Source organism: Triturus cristatus, chromosome 3_1 (genome assembly GCF_964204655.1).
Source record: "Triturus cristatus chromosome 3_1, aTriCri1.1, whole genome shotgun sequence".
Taxonomy (NCBI): domain Eukaryota; kingdom Metazoa; phylum Chordata; class Amphibia; order Caudata; family Salamandridae; genus Triturus; species Triturus cristatus.
Window position 1 is genome coordinate 44,590,882 of NC_140583.1, and position 23,532 is coordinate 44,614,413.

Consider the following 23,532-nt stretch of genomic DNA (forward strand, 5'->3'; position numbering starts at 1 on the left):
CAAATTTCCACCCACCCCGCGTTCCCCAAAGTCCTACGAGAAAAATGGTACCTCACTTGTGCGGGTCGGCCTAGTGCCCGCGACAGGAAACGGCGCAAAACGCAACGTGGTTTTGGAGTGAAAAATGACCCTTTTTTTGGCAAAGTGACTAGCTGTAGATTTTGTACCCTAGCCCTGCCGGCACCTAGGGAAACCTAGCAAACCTATACATTTCTGAAAACTAGACACCCAGGGGAATCCAGGATGGGGTGACTTGACTGCCTCCCACCATGGTCTGTTACCCAGAATCCCTTGCAAACGTAAAAAATTGAAAAAAAAACCACATTTTCCCCACATTTCTGTGATGCAAAGTTCTGGAATCTGCGTGGATCCACAAATTTCCACCCACCCCGCGTTCCCCAAAGTCCTACGAGAAAAATGGTACCTCACTTGTGCGGGTCGGCCTAGTGCCCGCGACAGGAAACGGCGCAAAACGCAACGTGGTTTTGGAGTGAAAAATGACCCTTTTTTTGGCAAAGTGACTAGCTGTAGATTTTGTACCCTAGCCCTGCCGGCACCTAGGGAAACCTAGCAAACCTATACATTTCTGAAAACTAGACACCCAGGGGAATCCAGGATGGGGTGACTTGACTGCCTCCCACCATGGTCTGTTACCCAGAATCCCTTGCAAACGTAAAAAATTGACAAAAAAAACACATTTTCCCCACATTTCTGTGATGGAAAGTTCTGGAATCTGCGTGGATCCACAAATTTCCACCCACCCCGCGTTCCCCAAAGTCCTACGAGAAAAATGGTACCTCACTTGTGCGGGTCGGCCTAGTGCCCGCGACAGGAAACGGCGCAAAACGCAACATGGTTTTGGAGTGAAAAATGACCCTTTTTTTGGCAAAGTGACTAGCTGTAGATTTTGTACCCTAGCCCTGCCGGCACCTAGGGAAACCTAGCAAACCTATACATTTCTGAAAACTAGACACCCAGGGGAATCCAGGATGGGGTGACTTGACTGCCTCCCACCATGGTCTGTTACCCAGAATCCCTTGCAAACGTAAAAAATTGACAAAAAAAACACATTTTCCCCACATTTCTGTGATGGAAAGTTCTGGAATCTGTGTGGATCCACAAATTTCCACCCACCCCGCGTTCCCCAAAGTCCTACAAGAAAAATGGTACCTCACTTGTGCGGGTCGGCCTAGTGCCCGCGACAGGAAACGGCGCAAAACGCAACATGGTTTTGGAGTGAAAAATGACCCTTTTTTTGGCAAAGTGACTAGCTGTAGATTTTGTACCCTAGCCCTGCCGGCACCTAGGGAAACCTAGCAAACCTATACATTTCTGAAAACTAGACACCCAGGGGAATCCAGGATGGGGTGACTTGACTGCCTCCCACCATGGTCTGTTACCCAGAATCCCTTGCAAACGTAAAAAATTGACAAAAAAAACACATTTTCCCCACATTTCTGTGATGGAAAGTTCTGGAATCTGCGTGGATCCACAAATTTCCACCCACCCCGCGTTCCCCAAAGTCCTACGAGAAAAATGGTACCTCACTTGTGCGGGTCGGCCTAGTGCCCGCGACAGGAAACGGCGCAAAACGCAACGTGGTTTTGGAGTGAAAAATGACCCTTTTTTTGGCAAAGTGACTAGCTGTAGATTTTGTACCCTAGCCCTGCCGGCACCTAGGGAAACCTAGCAAACCTATACATTTCTGAAAACTAGACACCCAGGGGAATCCAGGATGGGGTGACTTGACTGCCTCCCACCATGGTCTGTTACCCAGAATCCCTTGCAAACGTAAAAAATTGACAAAAAAAACACATTTTCCCCACATTTCTGTGATGGAAAGTTCTGGAATCTGCGTGGATCCACAAATTTCCACCCACCCCGCGTTCCCCAAAGTCCTACGAGAAAAATGGTACCTCACTTGTGCGGGTCGGCCTAGTGCCCGCGACAGGAAACGGCGCAAAACGCAACATGGTTTTGGAGTGAAAAATGACCCTTTTTTTGGCAAAGTGACTAGCTGTAGATTTTGTACCCTAGCCCTGCCGGCACCTAGGGAAACCTAGCAAACCTATACATTTCTGAAAACTAGACACCCAGGGGAATCCAGGATGGGGTGACTTGACTGCCTCCCACCATGGTCTGTTACCCAGAATCCCTTGCAAACATAAAAAATTGACAAAAAAAACACATTTTCCCCACATTTCTGTGATGGAAAGTTCTGGAATCTGCGTGGATCCACAAATTTCCACCCACCCCGCGTTCCCCAAAGTCCTACGAGAAAAATGGTACCTCACTTGTGCGGGTCGGCCTAGTGCCCGCGACAGGAAACGGCGCAAAACGCAACATGGTTTTGGAGTGAAAAATGACCCTTTTTTTGGCAAAGTGACTAGCTGTAGATTTTGTACCCTAGCCCTGCCGGCACCTAGGGAAACCTAGCAAACCTATACATTTCTGAAAACTAGACACCCAGGGGAATCCAGGATGGGGTGACTTGACTGCCTCCCACCATGGTCTGTTACCCAGAATCCCTTGCAAACGTAAAAAATTGACAAAAAAAACACATTTTCCCCACATTTCTGTGATGGAAAGTTCTGGAATCTGCGTGGATCCACAAATTTCCACCCACCCCGCGTTCCCCAAAGTCCTACGAGAAAAATGGTACCTCACTTGTGCGGGTCGGCCTAGTGCCCGCGACAGGAAACGGCGCAAAACGCAACGTGGTTTTGGAGTGAAAAATGACCCTTTTTTTGGCAAAGTGACTAGCTGTAGATTTTGTACCCTAGCCCTGCCGGCACCTAGGGAAACCTAGCAAACCTATACATTTCTGAAAACTAGACACCCAGGGGAATCCAGGATGGGGTGACTTGACTGCCTCCCACCATGGTCTGTTACCCAGAATCCCTTGCAAACGTAAAAAATTGACAAAAAAAACACATTTTCCCCACATTTCTGTGATGGAAAGTTCTGGAATCTGCGTGGATCCACAAATTTCCACCCACCCCGCGTTCCCCAAAGTCCTACGAGAAAAATGGTACCTCACTTGTGCGGGTCGGCCTAGTGCCCGCGACAGGAAACGGCGCAAAACGCAACGTGGTTTTGGAGTGAAAAATGACCCTTTTTTTGGCAAAGTGACTAGCTGTAGATTTTGTACCCTAGCCCTGCCGGCACCTAGGGAAACCTAGCAAACCTATACATTTCTGAAAACTAGACACCCAGGGGAATCCAGGATGGGGTGACTTGACTGCCTCCCACCATGGTCTGTTACCCAGAATCCCTTGCAAACGTAAAAAATTGACAAAAAAAACACATTTTCCCCACATTTCTGTGATGGAAAGTTCTGGAATCTGCGTGGATCCACAAATTTCCACCCACCCCGCGTTCCCCAAAGTCCTACGAGAAAAATGGTACCTCACTTGTGCGGGTCGGCCTAGTGCCCGCGACAGGAAACGGCGCAAAACGCAACGTGGTTTTGGAGTGAAAAATGACCCTTTTTTTGGCAAAGTGACTAGCTGTAGATTTTGTACCCTAGCCCTGCCGGCACCTAGGGAAACCTAGCAAACCTATACATTTCTGAAAACTAGACACCCAGGGGAATCCAGGATGGGGTGACTTGACTGCCTCCCACCATGGTCTGTTACCCAGAATCCCTTGCAAACGTAAAAAATTGACAAAAAAAACACATTTTCCCCACATTTCTGTGATGGAAAGTTCTGGAATCTGCGTGGATCCACAAATTTCCACCCACCCCGCGTTCCCCAAAGTCCTACGAGAAAAATGGTACCTCACTTGTGCGGGTCGGCCTAGTGCCCGCGACAGGAAACGGCGCAAAACGCAACGTGGTTTTGGAGTGAAAAATGACCCTTTTTTTTGGCAAAGTGACTAGCTGTAGATTTTGTACCCTAGCCCTGCCGGCACCTAGGGAAACCTAGCAAACCTATACATTTCTGAAAACTAGACACCCAGGGGAATCCAGGATGGGGTGACTTGACTGCCTCCCACCATGGTCTGTTACCCAGAATCCCTTGCAAACGTAAAAAATTGACAAAAAAAACACATTTTCCCCACATTTCTGTGATGGAAAGTTCTGGAATCTGCGTGGATCCACAAATTTCCACCCACCCCGCGTTCCCCAAAGTCCTACGAGAAAAATGGTACCTCACTTGTGCGGGTCGGCCTAGTGCCCGCGACAGGAAACGGCGCAAAACGCAACGTGGTTTTGGAGTGAAAAATGACCCTTTTTTTGGCAAAGTGACTAGCTGTAGATTTTGTACCCTAGCCCTGCCGGCACCTAGGGAAACCTACCAAACCTATACATTTCTGAAAACTAGACACCCGGCGGTTTCCAGGGAGGTATGGCTTGCGTGGATCCCCCAACGTTTCCTTACCCAGAATCCCCTGCAAACCTCAATTTTTGCTCAAAAAATCACTTTTTTAACACATTTTGGGGTGGGAAAGTAGTGGCATCACCGGGCTCACACAAATTTACCACCACCCAGCGTTCCCCCAGGTCTCCCGGTAAAAATGGTGCCTCACTTGTGTGGGAGGCCCAAGTACCCGCGGCAGGCAAGGGCCCCAAAGGTAGTGAGGCCACCTCAAGATGGCCTATCGCCAAACCACCTGGTTTTGCAAGGGGGGTCACTTTGGTTTTTGGCCCGGTGCGCGGCGGCCATCTAGGGAAACCTACCAAACCCAGGCATTTTTGAAAACTAGACACCCGGCGGCTTCCAGGGAGGTATGGCTTGCGTGGATCCCCCAACGTTTCCTTACCCAGAATCCCCTGCAAACCTCAATTTTTGCTCAAAAAATCACTTTTTTCACACATTTTGGGGTGGGAAAGTAGTGGCATCACCGGGCTCACACAAATTTACCACCACCCAGCGTTCCCCCAGGTCTCCCGGTAAAAATGGTGCCTCACTTGTGTGGGAGGCCCAAGTACCCGCGGCAGGCAAGGGCCCCAAACGTAGTGAGGCCACCTCAAGATGGCCTATCGCCAAACCACCTGGTTTTGCAAGGGGGGTCACTTTGGTTTTTGGCCCGGTGCGCGGCGGCCATCTAGGGAAACCTACCAAACCCAGGCATTTTTGAAAACTAGACACCCGGCGGCTTCCAGGGAGGTATGGCTTGCGTGGATCCCCCAACGTTTCCTTACCCAGAATCCCCTGCAAACCTCAATTTTTGCTCAAAAAATCACTTTTTTCACACATTTTGGGGTGGGAAAGTAGTGGCATCACCGGGCTCACACAAATTTACCACCACCCAGCGTTCCCCCAGGTCTCCCGGTAAAAATGGTGCCTCACTTGTGTGGGAGGCCCAAGTACCCGCGGCAGGCAAGGGCCCCAAACGTAGTGAGGCCACCTCAAGATGGCCTATCGCCAAACCACCTGGTTTTGCAAGGGGGGTCACTTTGGTTTTTGGCCCGGTGCGCGGCGGCCATCTAGGGAAACCTACCAAACCCAGGCATTTTTGAAAACTAGACACCCGGCGGCTTCCAGGGAGGTATGGCTTGCGTGGATCCCCCAACGTTTCCTTACCCAGAATCCCCTGCAAACCTCAATTTTTGCTCAAAAAATCACTTTTTTCACACATTTTGGGGTGGGAAAGTAGTGGCATCACCGGGCTCACACAAATTTACCACCACCCAGCGTTCCCCCAGGTCTCCCGGTAAAAATGGTGCCTCACTTGTGTGGGAGGCCCAAGTACCCGCGGCAGGCAAGGGCCCCAAACGTAGTGAGGCGACCTCAAGATGGCCTATCGCCAAACCACCTGGTTTTGCAAGGGGGGTCACTTTGGTTTTTGGCCCGGTGCGCGGCGGCCATCTAGGGAAACCTACCAAACCCAGGCATTTTTGAAAACTAGACACCCGGCGGCTTCCAGGGAGGTATGGCTTGCGTGGATCCCCCAACGTTTCCTTACCCAGAATCCCCTGCAAACCTCAATTTTTGCTCAAAAAATCACTTTTTTCACACATTTTGGGGTGGGAAAGTAGTGGCATCACCGGGCTCACACAAATTTACCACCACCCAGCGTTCCCCCAGGTCTCCCGGTAAAAATGGTGCCTCACTTGTGTGGGAGGCCCAAGTACCCGCGGCAGGCAAGGGCCCCAAACGTAGTGAGGCCACCTCAAGATGGCCTATCGCCAAACCACCTGGTTTTGCAAGGGGGGTCACTTTGGTTTTTGGCCCGGTGCGCGGCGGCCATCTAGGGAAACCTACCAAACCCAGGCATTTTTGAAAACTAGACACCCGGCGGCTTCCAGGGAGGTATGGCTTGCGTGGATCCCCCAACGTTTCCTTACCCAGAATCCCCTGCAAACCTCAATTTTTGCTCAAAAAATCACTTTTTTCACACATTTTGGGGTGGGAAAGTAGTGGCATCACCGGGCTCACACAAATTTACCACCACCCAGCGTTCCCCCAGGTCTCCCGGTAAAAATGGTGCCTCACTTGTGTGGGAGGCCCAAGTACCCGCGGCAGGCAAGGGCCCCAAACGTAGTGAGGCCACCTCAAGATGGCCTATCGCCAAACCACCTGGTTTTGCAAGGGGGGTCACTTTGGTTTTTGGCCCGGTGCGCGGCGGCCATCTAGGGAAACCTACCAAACCCAGGCATTTTTGAAAACTAGACACCCGGCGGCTTCCAGGGAGGTATGGCTTGCGTGGATCCCCCAACGTTTCCTTACCCAGAATCCCCTGCAAACCTCAATTTTTGCTCAAAAAATCACATTTTTAACACATTTGGGGGTGGGAAAGTAGTGGCATCACCGGGCTCACACAAATTTACCACCACCCAGCGTTCCCCCAGGTCTCCCGGTAAAAATGGTGCCTCACTTGTGTGGGAGGCCCAAGTACCCGCGGCAGGCAAGGGCCCCAAACGTAGTGAGGCCACCTCAAGATGGCCTATCGCCAAACCACCTGGTTTTGCAAGGGGGGTCACTTTGGTTTTTGGCCCGGTGCGCGGCGGCCATCTAGGGAAACCTACCAAACCCAGGCATTTTTGAAAACTAGACACCCGGCGGCTTCCAGGGAGGTATGGCTTGCGTGGATCCCCCAACGTTTCCTTACCCAGAATCCCCTGCAAACCTCAATTTTTGCTCAAAAAATCACTTTTTTCACACATTTTGGGGTGGGAAAGTAGTGGCATCACCGGGCTCACACAAATTTACCACCACCCAGCGTTCCCCCAGGTCTCCCGGTAAAAATGGTGCCTCACTTGTGTGGGAGGCCCAAGTACCCGCGGCAGGCAAGGGCCCCAAACGTAGTGAGGCCACCTCAAGATGGCCTATCGCCAAACCACCTGGTTTTGCAAGGGGGGTCACTTTGGTTTTTGGCCCGGTGCGCGGCGGCCATCTAGGGAAACCTACCAAACCCAGGCATTTTTGAAAACTAGACACCCGGCGGCTTCCAGGGAGGTATGGCTTGCGTGGATCCCCCAACGTTTCCTTACCCAGAATCCCCTGCAAACCTCAATTTTTGCTCAAAAAATCACATTTTTAACACATTTGGGGGTGGGAAAGTAGTGGCATCACCGGGCTCACACAAATTTACCACCACCCAGCGTTCCCCCAGGTCTCCCGGTAAAAATGGTGCCTCACATGTGTGGGAGGCCCAAGTACCCGCGGCAGGCAAGGGCCCCAAACGTAGTGAGGCCACCTCAAGATGGCCTATCGCCAAACCACCTGGTTTTGCAAGGGGGGTCACTTTGGTTTTTGGCCCGGTGCGCGGCGGCCATCTAGGGAAACCTACCAAACCCAGGCATTTTTGAAAACTAGACACCCGGCGGCTTCCAGGGAGGTATGGCTTGCGTGGATCCCCCAACGTTTCCTTACCCAGAATCCCCTGCAAACCTCAATTTTTGCTCAAAAAATCACATTTTTAACACATTTGGGGGTGGGAAAGTAGTGGCATCACCGGGCTCACACAAATTTACCACCACCCAGCGTTCCCCCAGGTCTCCCGGTAAAAATGGTGCCTCACTTGTGTGGGAGGCCCAAGTACCCGCGGCAGGCAAGGGCCCCAAACGTAGTGAGGCAACATCAACATTGCCTATCCCAAAGGTCGCCTCACTACGTTTGGGGCCCTTGCCTGCCGCGGGTACTTGGGCCTCCCACACAAGTGAGGCACCATTTTTACCGGGAGACCTGGGGGAACGCTGGGTGGTGGTAAATTTGTGTGAGCCCGGTGATGCCACTACTTTCCCACCCCAAAATGTGTGAAAAAAGTGATTTTTTGAGCAAAAATTGAGGTTTGCAGGGGATTCTGGGTAAGGAAACGTTGGGGGATCCACGCAAGCCATACCTCCCTGGAAGCCGCCGGGTGTCTAGTTTTCAAAAATGCCTGGGTTTGGTAGGTTTCCCTAGATGGCCGCCGCGCACCGGGCCAAAAACCAAAGTGACCCCCCTTGCAAAACCAGGTGGTTTGGCGATAGGCCATCTTGAGGTGGCCTCACTACGTTTGGGGCCCTTGCCTGCCGCGGGTACTTGGGCCTCCCACACAAGTGAGGCACCATTTTTACCGGGAGACCTGGGGGAACGCTGGGTGGTGGTAAATTTGTGTGAGCCCGGTGATGCCACTACTTTCCCACCCCAAAATGTGTGAAAAAAGTGATTTTTTGAGCAAAAATTGAGGTTTGCAGGGGATTCTGGGTAAGGAAACGTTGGGGGATCCACGCAAGCCATACCTCCCTGGAAGCCGCCGGGTGTCTAGTTTTCAAAAATGCCTGGGTTTGGTAGGTTTCCCTAGATGGCCGCCGCGCACCGGGCCAAAAACCAAAGTGACCCCCCTTGCAAAACCAGGTGGTTTGGCGATAGGCCATCTTGAGGTGGCCTCACTACCTTTGGGGCCCTTGCCTGCCGCGGGTACTTGGGCCTCCCACACAAGTGAGGCACCATTTTTACCGGGAGACCTGGGGGAACGCTGGGTGGTGGTAAATTTGTGTGAGCCCGGTGATGCCACTACTTTCCCACCCCAAAATGTGTGAAAAAAGTGATTTTTTGAGCAAAAATTGAGGTTTGCAGGGGATTCTGGGTAAGGAAACGTTGGGGGATCCACGCAAGCCATACCTCCCTGGAAGCCGCCGGGTGTCTAGTTTTCAAAAATGCCTGGGTTTGGTAGGTTTCCCTAGATGGCCGCCGCGCACCGGGCCAAAAACCAAAGTGACCCCCCTTGCAAAACCAGGTGGTTTGGCGATAGGCCATCTTGAGGTGGCCTCACTACCTTTGGGGCCCTTGCCTGCCGCGGGTACTTGGGCCTCCCACACAAGTGAGGCACCATTTTTACCGGGAGACCTGGGGGAACGCTGGGTGGTGGTAAATTTGTGTGAGCCCGGTGATGCCACTACTTTCCCACCCCAAAATGTGTGAAAAAAGTGATTTTTTGAGCAAAAATTGAGGTTTGCAGGGGATTCTGGGTAAGGAAACGTTGGGGGATCCACGCAAGCCATACCTCCCTGGAAGCCGCCGGGTGTCTAGTTTTCAAAAATGCCTGGGTTTGGTAGGTTTCCCTAGATGGCCGCCGCGCACCGGGCCAAAAACCAAAGTGACCCCCCTTGCAAAACCAGGTGGTTTGGCGATAGGCCATCTTGAGGTGGCCTCACTACGTTTGGGGCCCTTGCCTGCCGCGGGTACTTGGGCCTCCCACACAAGTGAAGCACCATTTTTACCGGGAGACCTGGGGGAACGCTGGGTGGTGGTAAATTTGTGTGAGCCCGGTGATGCCACTACTTTCCCACCCCAAAATGTGTGAAAAAAGTGATTTTTTGAGCAAAAATTGAGGTTTGCAGGGGATTCTGGGTAAGGAAACGTTGGGGGATCCACGCAAGCCATACCTCCCTGGAAGCCGCCGGGTGTCTAGTTTTCAAAAATGCCTGGGTTTGGTAGGTTTCCCTAGATGGCCGCCGCGCACCGGGCCAAAAACCAAAGTGACCCCCCTTGCAAAACCAGGTGGTTTGGCGATAGGCCATCTTGAGGTGGCCTCACTACGTTTGGGGCCCTTGCCTGCCGCGGGTACTTGGGCCTCCCACACAAGTGAGGCACCATTTTTACCGGGAGACCTGGGGGAACGCTGGGTGGTGGTAAATTTGTGTGAGCCCGGTGATGCCACTACTTTCCCACCCCAAAATGTGTGAAAAAAGTGATTTTTTGAGCAAAAATTGAGGTTTGCAGGGGATTCTGGGTAAGGAAACGTTGGGGGATCCACGCAAGCCATACCTCCCTGGAAGCCGCCGGGTGTCTAGTTTTCAAAAATGCCTGGGTTTGGTAGGTTTCCCTAGATGGCCGCCGCGCACCGGGCCAAAAACCAAAGTGACCCCCCTTGCAAAACCAGGTGGTTTGGCGATAGGCCATCTTGAGGTGGCCTCACTACGTTTGGGGCCCTTGCCTGCCGCGGGTACTTGGGCCTCCCACACAAGTGAGGCACCATTTTTACCGGGAGACCTGGGGGAACGCTGGGTGGTGGTAAATTTGTGTGAGCCCGGTGATGCCACTACTTTCCCACCCCAAAATGTGTGAAAAAAGTGATTTTTTGAGCAAAAATTGAGGTTTGCAGGGGATTCTGGGTAAGGAAACGTTGGGGGATCCACGCAAGCCATACCTCCCTGGAAGCCGCCGGGTGTCTAGTTTTCAAAAATGCCTGGGTTTGGTAGGTTTCCCTAGATGGCCGCCGCGCACCGGGCCAAAAACCAAAGTGACCCCCCTTGCAAAACCAGGTGGTTTGGCGATAGGCCATCTTGAGGTGGCCTCACTACCTTTGGGGCCCTTGCCTGCCGCGGGTACTTGGGCCTCCCACACAAGTGAGGCACCATTTTTACCGGGAGACCTGGGGGAACGCTGGGTGGTGGTAAATTTGTGTGAGCCCGGTGATGCCACTACTTTCCCACCCCAAAATGTGTGAAAAAAGTGATTTTTTGAGCAAAAATTGAGGTTTGCAGGGGATTCTGGGTAAGGAAACATTGGGGGATCCACGCAAGCCATACCTCCCTGGAAGCCGCCGGGTGTCTAGTTTTCAAAAATGCCTGGGTTTGGTAGGTTTCCCTAGATGGCCGCCGCGCACCGGGCCAAAAACCAAAGTGACCCCCCTTGCAAAACCAGGTGGTTTGGCGATAGGCCATCTTGAGGTGGCCTCACTACCTTTGGGGCCCTTGCCTGCCGCGGGTACTTGGGCCTCCCACACAAGTGAGGCACCATTTTTACCGGGAGACCTGGGGGAACGCTGGGTGGTGGTAAATTTGTGTGAGCCCGGTGATGCCACTACTTTCCCACCCCAAAATGTGTGAAAAAAGTGATTTTTTGGGCAAAAATTGAGGTTTGCAGGGGATTCTGGGTAAGGAAACGTTGGGGGATCCACGCAAGCCATACCTCCCTGGAAGCCGCCGGGTGTCTAGTTTTCAAAAATGCCTGGGTTTGGTAGGTTTCCCTAGATGGCCGCCGAGCCCTGGGCAAAAAACAAAAGTAACCCCCCTTGCATAACCAGATTACCTATTGTTACTACAGCGTGAGAATTTAGGAATAATACTGCAAAGAAAATGTGGCAGACAATTTGAGGTTTACAGGACAATGGGGATAAAAAATATTTTTCAAATCACTAGAGAGACATCACCATGAACTCCCAAAGGTTTTCGACAATATCTACAGTTGGTGGGTTATTCTTACATGGAAAGTGTACCTTGGCAGAGAAACAAAAAAAAAAGATTCCTGCACAACCATCTATTCCTCAAACACACACACATACTGGTTGGATTTGGCACGAGGGCAAGTCATGGTTCAGTGTATTAAATTTTATTAACAAGAGATTTCACAAATATGAAATGCACTGTCAATAATTAAATTCACAAAAATCCAAACCAATGACTTGCAGCTCGTGAGCTGTAAAGCCACGTCAAGGCACCAACCGCTTTACAGGCCATTCACACACCTTTCATACGTGATACAAACAAGACCATTCGCACCACCAGGTACAAAAGCAACACAGTACAAAAATCACCAAAAAGGGACAAGGTACACCCTGCTTCAAAAAAACAAATATTACTGCACAGTCATCTAACCCGCAAGCACACGCACATACTGGTTGGATTTGGCACGAGGGTGAGTGATGGTTCAGTAGATAAAATTGTATTACCAAGTGATTTCACAAAAAATGAAATGCACTGGTAATAATTGAAAGGGCAAGAAACTGAACCATTGACTCACAGCTCGTGAGCTGTAAAGCCACGACAAGGCACCAACCTCTTTACAGGCCATTCATACACCTTTCATACGTGTGAGACATACAAAACCATTCACACCGCCAGCCGCGGGCCCATCACATAACAAAACTCACACCGGCACACAGCGCCATTCAAGGGCCCATCACTTTCACACGCCCACAATCCAGACACAGCAACTACACAGGCAGAAGGATTGCGTGGAGTGGCACTCAGCTAGCAGTGTGTGTAGTGACCAGCAGAAAGTCACTACTCACACACAGCCAGCCAAGCACCGGTCGACACACACCGCTAGCCAAACGCCAGTCCACGCACACCGCTAGCCAAGCGCCAGTCCAGGCACACCACCATCCAATCGCCAGTCCAGGCACACCGGCAGCCAATCGCCAATCCACCTACACCGCCAGCCAAGCTCCAGTCCACGGACACCACCAGACAAGCACCATTCCACACACACCGCCAGCCAAGCTCCAGTCCACACACACCACCAGACAAGCTCCAGTCCACGGACACCACCAGCCAAGCTCCAGTCCACGGACACCACCAGCCAAACACCAGTCCGCACACACCACCAGTCCACACACACTGCCAGCCAAGAACCAGTCCACGCACAGCGCCAGCCAAGCACCATTCCACGCACACCACCAGCCAAGCACCATTCCACGCACACCGCCAGCCAAGCACCATTCCACGCACACCACCAGCCACGCACACCACCAGCCACGCACCAGTCCACGCACACCGCCAGTCCATGCACACCGCCAGTCCACGCACACCGTCAGCCAAGCACCATTCCACGCACACCACCAACCAAGTGCCAGTCCACACACACCAACAGCCAAGCGCAAGCCTACACACACCGCCATCACATTTTGGATTTTTTTAGAAAAAAATAAAAACACAAACAAATTGCAAATAGATACAAATTTTCTAACAGAAAATCAGCAACTAAATACATTGCACTAACACCAACCTTGAAACAGAATCAAATTATCCAAAGAATACAGACCAGCCAGTTCACTTTACCACTCAAGAATCCTCCCAAAAATTTTTTCGCGTGTGGTACGCTCTAAAACAAGCAGAGAGACACAGTGCAGGATGAGAGGGACAATCGGGGCAGTACATACGACACTCCTTCCGCGTACCTCTTCGCCAACAGACTCTACATCTCCTACTGGGAAAATCTTTTGCGGGTGTGGGAGGAATGTGATCTGGAAAGTGGCGTTCTTTCAATCTAGCAACATCCTCCACCAGTCCAACTCTAGGAACACTTGCCTGTTCCACTACAACAAGGCTGCCTATTACAGACTCCTGAAACTTAGCAAAAGTCATCTTTGACTCATGGCAAGAATCCTGGAACACAACAAAAGCATTAAACATTGCCAAGTGGAAAAGATGGATAGCCAACTTCTTGTACCAAATGTAAGCCTTACGAAGAGCAGTGTAAGGTTCCAACCTCTGATCTACTCTGTCAACACCACCCATGTACCTATTATAGTCTAAAACACATACAGGTTTGCGCGCTTCAGCGACCTGACCCCAAACAGTCACAGGTGCAGTGCTTTCATCATGGATGGAAGTCAGCATGTAGACATCTCTCCTGTCTGTAAACTTCACAGCAAGAAGCTCCTGGCAACGCAACGCACTGCACTGTCCCCGCACAAGCTTTTGACAAACAAGTTCTTTCGGAAAACCTTTACGGTTACAGCGGACTGTGCCACAAGCAAAAGTGTCCACTTTGGCCAATTCCCTGAACAACCGTACACCAGTGTAGAAGTTATCTACATATAAATGGTGGCCTTTGTTAAAAAATCCTCTTCCAAGTTCCCAAACAATTTTCTCAGTCACTCCAAAAGTGGACGGACAACCAGGGAGGTTAAACCTAGATTCCTTACCGGTGTACACCCTGAAATTGGAGACATATCCAGTCCTACTGTCACACAGCATATACAGCTTTATTCCATAGCGTGCCCTCTTACTAGGAATGTATTGCCTAAAAACCAAGCGGCCCTTGAACAACACCAAAGACTCATCCACTGCAATTTCTCTACCAGGGGCATAAATCTCAGAAAATCGATCAACAAAGTGATCAAGGACAGGCCTAATCTTAAAAAGACGGTCACAATCAGGGTGATCTCGTGGCAACGCTAAACCATTATCTACAAAGTGCATCATCCGAAGCAGAAGCAAATACCTGTCACGACTCATGACTGCCGGAAAAATAGACGTTGCCATCAAGGGACTGCTAGACCAATATGAAGCCAATGATGGCTTCCTTAGCAAGCCCATCAAAAAAGTTAAACCCAAGAACTTCTTCATCTCTTCAACATTTGTGGGAGTCCACCGGGTAGCTCTAGAGTGTGGCTTAAGACTGGCACTGTTGTCCCTCAAAAACTGTTCGGCATACAAATTAGTCTGCTCAACAATCTCTGCCAAAAACACATCGTCCATAAACAACTGAAAAAAATTTACAGGCAAAAAGTTCTCGGTATTCACTCTAGACCCTGGAACACCAGTAAACTCAGGAAATTCCGGCTGCACCATGCCAGGGGCAACCCAGAGGTCATCACTTTCAACGGGAAGACTTGCAGCCCCAGCCTGCAGCCCAGATGTCTCTTGCCGCACTACACCAACGGAAAGGCTTGCAGCCCCAGCCTGCAGCCCAGATGTCTCTTGCCGCACTACACCAACGGGAAGCCTTGCAGTCCCAGCCTGCAGCCCAGATGTCTCTTGCCGCACTACACCAACGGGAAGCCTTGCAGCCGCAGGCTGCAGCCCAGATGCCTCTTGCCGCACTATCGGCACATCAGTCTCCTCCTCTAACACAGGCACTTCATCCGCACTAAGAGTATCTTCATCATCCGATGACCCCATACGGAGAGAAAACTCACTGCCAGAATCTTCCCCTGCCCCCTCTCCCTCAGAAGCAGAGTCAGTCTCTGACCCAATATCAGAGGAAGACTCAAACAGCAAACCAACAACCTGCTGAGCAGTCATCCTGCGGCTAGCCATTATACCTACTAAGATGGAAGACTGCACAAACAAGTCAACAACAACCAACAATGTGCACACCAAGTAAGTAAAGAATTGTGTACCTTTATCACAAAGATCAATGTACTCAAAAACTATACAATCCAATTACAAGAGACAGCTGCACTCACCAGAAATAAACTCTGCAGTGACACAGCAAAGACCAACGATATCAAACTAGAAAGAAGAAAAAAAAACAAATTACTCACAAGACAACAAAATACACATCGAGCACCAATGCAAAAAGTTTTTGACACTCAAAAACCAAACATACTGCTATTATTACACCATTTGCAAAAAAAAAACAGGCAGAGAAATCAAACACATTTACATTGTACAAAAATAAGTCTCTTACCAAACTACACAAACAGCAGAACCACCAGCCACAAAACGGCAACGTGAAAAGAAGAAAAGCCTTCACCTAGAACAAAAAAGTAAACAAAAAAAAAACATTACAATTGGAAATCACAAAAAATATAACAATAAACATTCTAACATGCTATGTCACTACCCAAATGGTCAATCGGGTTGTGTGCCAGGTGGGGCAGAAAACAAATTGCACCCTGGAAGCGAGGGGTCACTTCTATTTTTATTTGAACTAATTCCCTGGGGTCTAGTGGGCTTTTCTGCCCCCCGTGGGAGCAGAAACGGCGAAAAAATAAAACCGATCCCCCGGGCAGAAAAGTCTTCAAAAAATTTAGGGGCCCAAGGAAGCGACCCTTGCCCAAGGGGTCGCTTCCTACAATAATATTTATATCCCTGGTGTCTAGTGGGCTTTTCTGCCCCCCCCCCCCCAGGAGCAGAAATGGCAAAAAAATAACACCGATCTGCCCCCAGAGGGGGCAGAAAAGTCTTCCAAATATTTAGGGGCCCTAGGAAGCGACCCTTGCCCAAGGGGTCGCTTCCTTCATAAATACTGATATCCCTAGTGTCTAGTGGGCTTTTCTGCCCCCCCTGGGAGCAGAAACGGCGAAAAAAAAACACCGATCTGCCCCCAGAGGGGGCAGAAAAGTCTTCAAATAATAAATGGCCCCAAGGAAGCGACCCTTACCCAAGGGGTCGCTTCCTACATAAATACTAATATCCCTGGTGTCTAGTGGGCTTTTCTGCCCCCCCCTGGGAGCAGAAACGGCGAAAAAAAAACACCGATCTGCCCCCAGAGGGGGCAGAAAAGTCTTCAGATATAAATTGGCCCCAAGGAAGCGACCCTTACCCAAGGGGTCGCTTCCAACATAAATACTAATATCCCTGGTGTCTAGTGGGCTTTTCTGCCCCCCCTGGGAGCAGAAACGGCGAAAAAAAAACACCGATCTGCCCCCAGAGGGGGCAGAAAAGTCTACAGAATAATAATTGGCCCCAGGAAGCGACCCTTACCCAAGGGGTCGCTTCCAACATAAATACTAATATCCCTGGTGTCTAGTGGGCTTTTCTGCCCCCCCTGGGAGCAGAAACGGTGAAAAAAAAACACCGATCTGCCCCCAGAGGGGGCAGAAAAGTCTACAGATAATAATTGGCCCCAGGAAGCGACCCTTACCCAAGGGGTCGCTTCCAAAATAAAAAAAAACACATCCCTGGTGTCTAGTGGGGCATCCCTGCTCCACGATCGCGACGCTGTGCGCGATCGTGGAGCAGGAATGCCCTGTATTGAGACATCAGGGGAGAGGAAATACTCTTTCCTCTCCCCCGACGCCTCAATACACTCTACAAGGCCCCCGCCACCCCACCGGAGCAAACACCACTCACCTTCCTCTATGGACGCCTGGAAGCAAATGGCTTCCAGGCGTCCGAGCACTTCCTGATGACGCCAGCGCGCGCTGTGCGCGCTGACGTCACCAGGAAGCGTGGGGGGGCTCGGGGGTGGCAGCGGAAACTCTTCCGCTGCCATCCCCGTCTGTGGGGGCACGATCGGTGCCCCAGGGGGGGAGCGCCAGCGCTTCCCCCAGGGGCTGTCCTCATGACGGAGCGGTTCCGTCATGAGCACAGCCCAACTGATGCTCATGACGGAACCGCTCCGTCATGAGCATCCAAGGGGTTAATGTGTTGTTGTTGTTGTTGTTGTTGTTCTTCTTCTTCTTCTTCTTCTTCTTATTATTATTATTATTATTATTATTATTATTATTATTATTATTATTATCATTAATATTATCAATAAAAGCCTTTGTATTCATATGTAGCCAATGACATCCAAAGCTACCAAAGCATAGATACATGTGACGTTTGCAGCAACTGCATCAGAAGAGTTTGCTGTTTTGTGTTGGATGGTAAGAAACATATGAACTGCGATATACTGTACTCCTTCCCATCATTGCTTCCAGGATCCCCCTCATACTTTGACAAGCAGAGAATTATCTGTGTAACACATGCATAATCTACAATGTTACAGAACACAACAGTGGATAAGATCCATACCCTCAGCTATGTTGCGCCACAGGATGTCCAGATATTGGTCACGGTCCGGTCTTGTGTGCTCGTGGCGAAACCCCAAGGAGTGTTTCATCTCATGCTGTATGGTGCCTTTCGACATGCAACCCAATTCATCCAACGAGACATACTGAATCCCGCCAATCTTCCCAATGTAGGACCAGCAGCTGAAGAAAGACAATAAACGTGAGGATTGCAGTCCTGCAGAAGCGCAACTGATCTCTTCTCCACAGGACACAAACTCACAGCCTCATTTAAAACAATGATTTGGGGTAGGGCATTACCGCAAGTCTTTTTGATGTGCTGCCCTGCGCCAAATTTGAAAAGGCATGAATGCACCATATTTAAGAGATACCGTACATTCCTGTCCTGTCAGCCAGCCCCAGCACGCAATTTGGTGCCTAGCCCAATGCGGGCACCTTTGCACCATGTGTTGTTGGCAGGATTGTTTTTGTGCCAGAAGGAACACCTTCCTGCACAAAAACATTCCATTGAGGCGTTTTCCTCTTTCTATGCAGCACACCGAGAGAGATGCAACAATGAAGAGAAATAAACACATGCCTTCTCGTTACGTTTGTCCTGGGGATGCATACAGTTTTGACACATGCCCAGGTTTACAGATCATCTTAAATCTGGGACTGTGTCAAAACCTATGGGTTTTGTGTGGGAACACCTGCTGCAACGCCCATGGAATGCCTCCCTGATGCAGTGTAAGTCAACGCAGTGACTTACGATGCATCGCCTTACACCATATCTACGAGGCCATGAAAAGCCACACAAAATGGCTTTGCGTGGCCTCATAGAAATGGGTCTGCACTCTGCGCTGCTGGAGTGTCATAAAAAGTGACACACCAACAGCACAAGGGGCTTGTAAATGAGATCCACAATGTTGTGGTATTTGCCATTCTTTATTATTGGTGAATTGTATTGCATGTGTGGGCTGTTCAAAGCATGTAGTAGTATGGGGAGTAGGATCAGGGATAGGAGGATATGTATGTAAAGCTCGCAAATTAGACATAAACCATGATAACGAGGAGAGAGATTTTGGGGCAACTGATTCTTTTATTGCGGAAAAGCACAAATTGTGGAAAGGATTTGGATTCTTTTAAGTGTACTTAAGTTCTGAAAATACATTTCCTTTAGTTTGTTTTTAAAAACAAAATGTGCCAGGAAAACCTCTTCAAAAACATGTGCCTGAAGAAGTCCATAACTTAAAAAGTAGAAGAAAATGTGCTTGTTAAAGCTGGAAAACTTTACAAACTGTGTAATTTAAGAAGAGGGTAAAGTTTGATTATTAAGAATACCTTTAAAACTCTGCCTGCCACTAGATTATCTCTGACCTTAGGAAAATCAGATTGGTCCTGAAGAGATGGCAAGAAAGAATACATTGGACACTGCAGAGGAACTAGGCTCAAACTGTCTCTCCTGGCATGACCTAGGGATGCTGGTGAGTGGTGTTAGGACTAGTGTTGTTTAGGCAAGTGTGGGTGATGATCTGTTAATTGCCCAGATCAGGGGTACTAGTTTTTTAAGTACAGAAAGATAAAGCGTTGTGTTGAATCTTTTGAGCTTCAAACTCATGGTCTGCAGGCTTCACGTGCCACTTCAGCAGGCACTCTGCCCAACCATCCACCAGAGTGAGATTAAAGCAAACGAGCAATCAGAGATTTATATAGGCCATCGTTATGTCATGTCTGAGCTGTGTGATGGGTTTGCCATTATAATTATAATGCAGTGAAGAGGACCTGCCAGCTTTAGTATGGAGACCATATTGACGCTGACAAAAAGCATGTTTGACTCTCCATTAACCAACATGCATTCTTAAGAAACCAAAACTCTGCATATTCAAGCCCAAAAATGTGCTCTCCTACAGAGGAGAACTTGTCGGTGCAGGCATTTTATGGCCAGCTCTCTATGTGCAGGGAGGTAGGGCTGCTACTTCCTAAATATGAACTCCGGTACAATCTCTTAACACCACTATGTCAGTCTCACCTCTGCAAAAGCAAAGATGTGTTCAGTCTAAAAGAATGGAATCCTTGTACATAGTTTGAGTTGTTTTTTAAGATTAAATATATATTTATAATTTTACTATTTAAAATATTTGAATTTAATTCAGCAGTATTTCTCATTAATTTGTTAATGTTGCTACCTTTATTATTTTCGATGACAGGGTGCTGCAGTACCAGTGGTTGGACATGTGTGGTGCTGGTCTCTGCTGGAGCAATATGCTCCTGTTGTGGGTCCCTTTTTGGCTATTACAGCTTTAGAAATACAGGGGTTTATTTACATTTGGTGCTCCCACATAACACATGACATTTTGCACATTCCCAGATTTACAACAAACTGTAAACCTGTGAATGCGTCAAAAGCCTACTCCTCCTCAGAGGTGGTAAACGGGTAGATTTAGTGAGGTAAGGCGCCCCCTCCCCCACAAAACAACCAGATTTCAACGCAGAGACCCTTGTAGCACGAAGCACCCGGGGCTCATCCCCTAGCAACACGGGTGGCAAGGGCTCACCCCCTAGGAGCACATTTATTGAAAAGCAATCACAGACATGGTGGTATGCTGACTCCCGCAGGCCACGATCCCTGTGAGTTTTGCGATTCTCAATGGATCGCAAACCGTGACCTACCTCATAAATATTAATGAGTTAGGTCTATTTACGACCAATATTTTCCCTCATGGGTGTTTGCAAACACCAAATAGCGAATCACAAACATTTGCTGTTTTGAAATCTGAAACCCTCACCTACGTGCATCTGGCCCAACAATGGAAAGAATGAAAAACCGCATCAAGCCCGTATTTTGTCAACATTCAGAGAGAAGAGAAGTCTGGAACTGACTAGCTTCCTTAGGGGCCCTGTTAGGTGGCAGCTTATGCTCCCCTAGACACGTGAAAGACCCAGGGTAGATCTATACATCAGTGCTTGATTTGTAAAAAAACAAATGTCAGGGCTCTTGTCAGGAGGCGACTGCAGCTTGCACCACACATTGCCTTTTTTCTGGGTAAGTAGCATTTTCTGTTTGAGGCATAAGTGGCTATAGATACACATGCTTGGCATAGACTGTAATGCAGTATTCCTCCCTAACCTGTGTGGGTTGCAATTAACCTCTTCAATGCCCGTGACGAGCTGGTCTCGTCATGGGCCGCAGTTGCGCTGTGCCCATGACGAGACCAGCTCGTCATAAACCCCGCCCGCTAATGAAACGGCCGGCACAGGGCGGGGAAAGGGGCGGGCACTGAAGGGGTTAATGCAAATATTGTACATAGGACTGCTTGCCACACATTAGCGTGTTGACGGGCCATGACATCTGCACAGTAATGTTTTGTAAATGTGTCCAGTATAGACAATGTAGATGCTTTACATGTGCTTTACATATGTGAGCTATAGGTATGTTTCCTAAAAAGGCAAATAAAGCTCCTTTTTTACAAGTAGAGGGAATTTTTGGTGGGACAGATAGAATTTGTTTAGCTTTAGAGTAACATGTTTGGATACATTTAATGATCCATAATCTTACAAAACAGGGGGGGAGGTGGGAACCTTGTATAGGTCCAGCATATGAGCTCCTATGGAATCCAATGTATAACAGGAGTATTGAGATCCTTCCAAGAAATAGCTAAAGGGGTCAAACAGTTCCTAGGGAGTGGATAGGGTCCCATTCCTAGAAGGAGCCCTAATTCACCCAGATAGGTGCGGCCCCCGGACCCTGCCCTGTGTAATGCAAGCTCATATTGCCCCTGCTGTGCCCCGATAAGTAGCGGTGCCCCGAGGGCCGCACCCTACTCATCATCATTGTGGTGCTTTGATGCGAGGCAAGGGTGTCAAAAAGACACTGGACGCTTTGCTGGCTTTATGGCTGACGCTAACTTCCACCTTGAAGCTTTTATTTCCCTCACCCACGTGATGCGGGCCATACCATGATCTGGCAGCACTGTTGAGGTGCGCTCCTCAGAGCCACCTGGGCCAGTGGACTCACAGCATTACAGAATGAATGTACAGTTCTACAGCACACTGGCACATGGGATGCTGCAGTGGGCCTTCGGGAGCATGTCGACAATGGGACGGTCACTGCAGTGCCTGGACATCGGCCCTTTCAGCAGCGACACACAAAGATGAGCTGTACAGATGTAGGGGCCGGGCCTTTTGTGAGGTGAGGGCATGCCCTGTGCTCTTCACACCTGAGGGTGTCCGTGTCCGAAATGTGATCTCTGCGCCTGGCATCCTTTACAAAGCTGAGCTCTCCCCTCAGATGACAGTGAGTGATAAAAGCAGCCAAGATGCCAGTCCCACTCAGCTGTGCCCCTGAGGGCTGCTGCTGCAGCCTGCAGATCTCGCGACTGAGTCGTGAGACAGTGGTCTCACTGGGCCTGATTGGAGGGTAGGCCTGAGCGGGTGCTGCCAGCCACAGGTGGCACAGCCAGGCAAGTGCCTCGAGTTACGCGGACTGGCACTGTGCCAGGTCTGCGACTACTCCTCTGACCTCCCGGTGTAGGAGCGCTCTCGCTCTCAGGGAAACAGTTCTGCGACGTTTAGGGCAAACTAGGCCTTCTCAGGGTTAATGTACTTATTTTAATTTTTAATAGTACGCAACCTGCCCGGACCCCGTCGCCGACTAGCCCTCAGCAGGAAGACAGCAGGCCTTCACTTTGCCCAACTTGTTTTCATAGTGTATATAGTACCAGCCTGACTATGTAATTGAATATAAGGGCCGGGGGCCAGGACAGGCATTGACAGAGCAGGACAGGAGGAGGCCTCTGCAAACTCTGCATAATAAAATAACTCTAACACAACACAAATTAGGAGAAAATGTGTCCCGGTACGCCCGACTCTTACTTCCCTCAGGATCTGGTGAGTTCAGTCCACTAGAAGACGTGTCAGACAGTACCTAGTACCAGTGTACGTCACACGACGACACGACCAGGTGAGCCACCAGCAGTCCAGTAAGTTAGCAGACCGGCACAAGGTCTAGTGTGTACAGTGCGGTGACACGAGGGAGTCTGACTGCTGCGCTGCGACTGCGAGCCTGCGACGTCACCACGACAGCGTCCCAAAATGGCCAATCACTACTGCATGGCTTCACATGAAGCCACAGTGATTGGCCACACAAAGTGTGGCTGCAGCAGTGCCACCACCCACGTGTGGCACCCAATAATGGATTGCCTGCCCTTCTCAGCCCTCGGTGTCTCAGCCAATCCTGGCGCTGCAAGGGCACAGTTACTCTCCGCCCATTATGAGACCCGGGAGCTGCTGCCTGGCTGCTGTATGAAGCAGCACACTTCCTTAGGTCCCTCGCCACCGCCAGTCGCTAAGTAAGGGGAAGGTAGTGCGTACTACTGCTGCAGCTGAGTCTGTCACTCAAGCTGCCGCAGCCCAGCCCCACCCCCTGGCTTCAGCGCAGTCCGATTGAGTCGGGCATGTCCCGGTAGTGGCCGCATACATTCAGCGAGACGTTTGCAAGGCAAGGCATTGGCAATTAAATTTATTTAGCGTGCTGCGTGACGGTCGACTAGTGAATGGGTCCATGTGGCTTAGTGGCGCTACGCCCCAACGCCCCAATGGACGCACCGCGCCTGGCTGCTAGGTGTAGCCTTACAGAATTAAACGCTGACCCAGCTGTATGTCAATGGAATAGGTAGAAAACAATATCTTGAGCCTTTGCCAATCCGGATTCTGCAGCACCAATCCGAATTCCACAGCAACCACAGCACCGAGACCGCACTACTCGCTGCCACAGACGACATCGGCACACTCCTTGACCAAGGCCACACCGCAGCCCTGATACTACTCGACCTGTCAGCAGTACTCAACACCGTCTCCCACCGCACACTCGCCGCCAGACTACACAATGCCGTTATACAAGGAACCGCCCTCAACTGGATCCGCTCG

At 50.0% G+C, this 23,532-nt stretch overlaps 1 protein-coding gene across 1 annotated transcript in view; it reads right to left on the minus strand.

The window, feature by feature from the left end:
- The window catches only part of LOC146859663 (astacin-like metalloendopeptidase), a 139,011-nt gene that overhangs the window by 46,149 nt on the left and 69,330 nt on the right, over positions 1-23,532 (minus strand). The window contains exon 7 of the mRNA XM_085646725.1: positions 17,633-17,811. Within this exon, the coding sequence (XP_085502851.1) occupies positions 17,633-17,811 (179 nt within the window). The remainder of the gene's footprint in view (positions 1-17,632; positions 17,812-23,532) is intronic.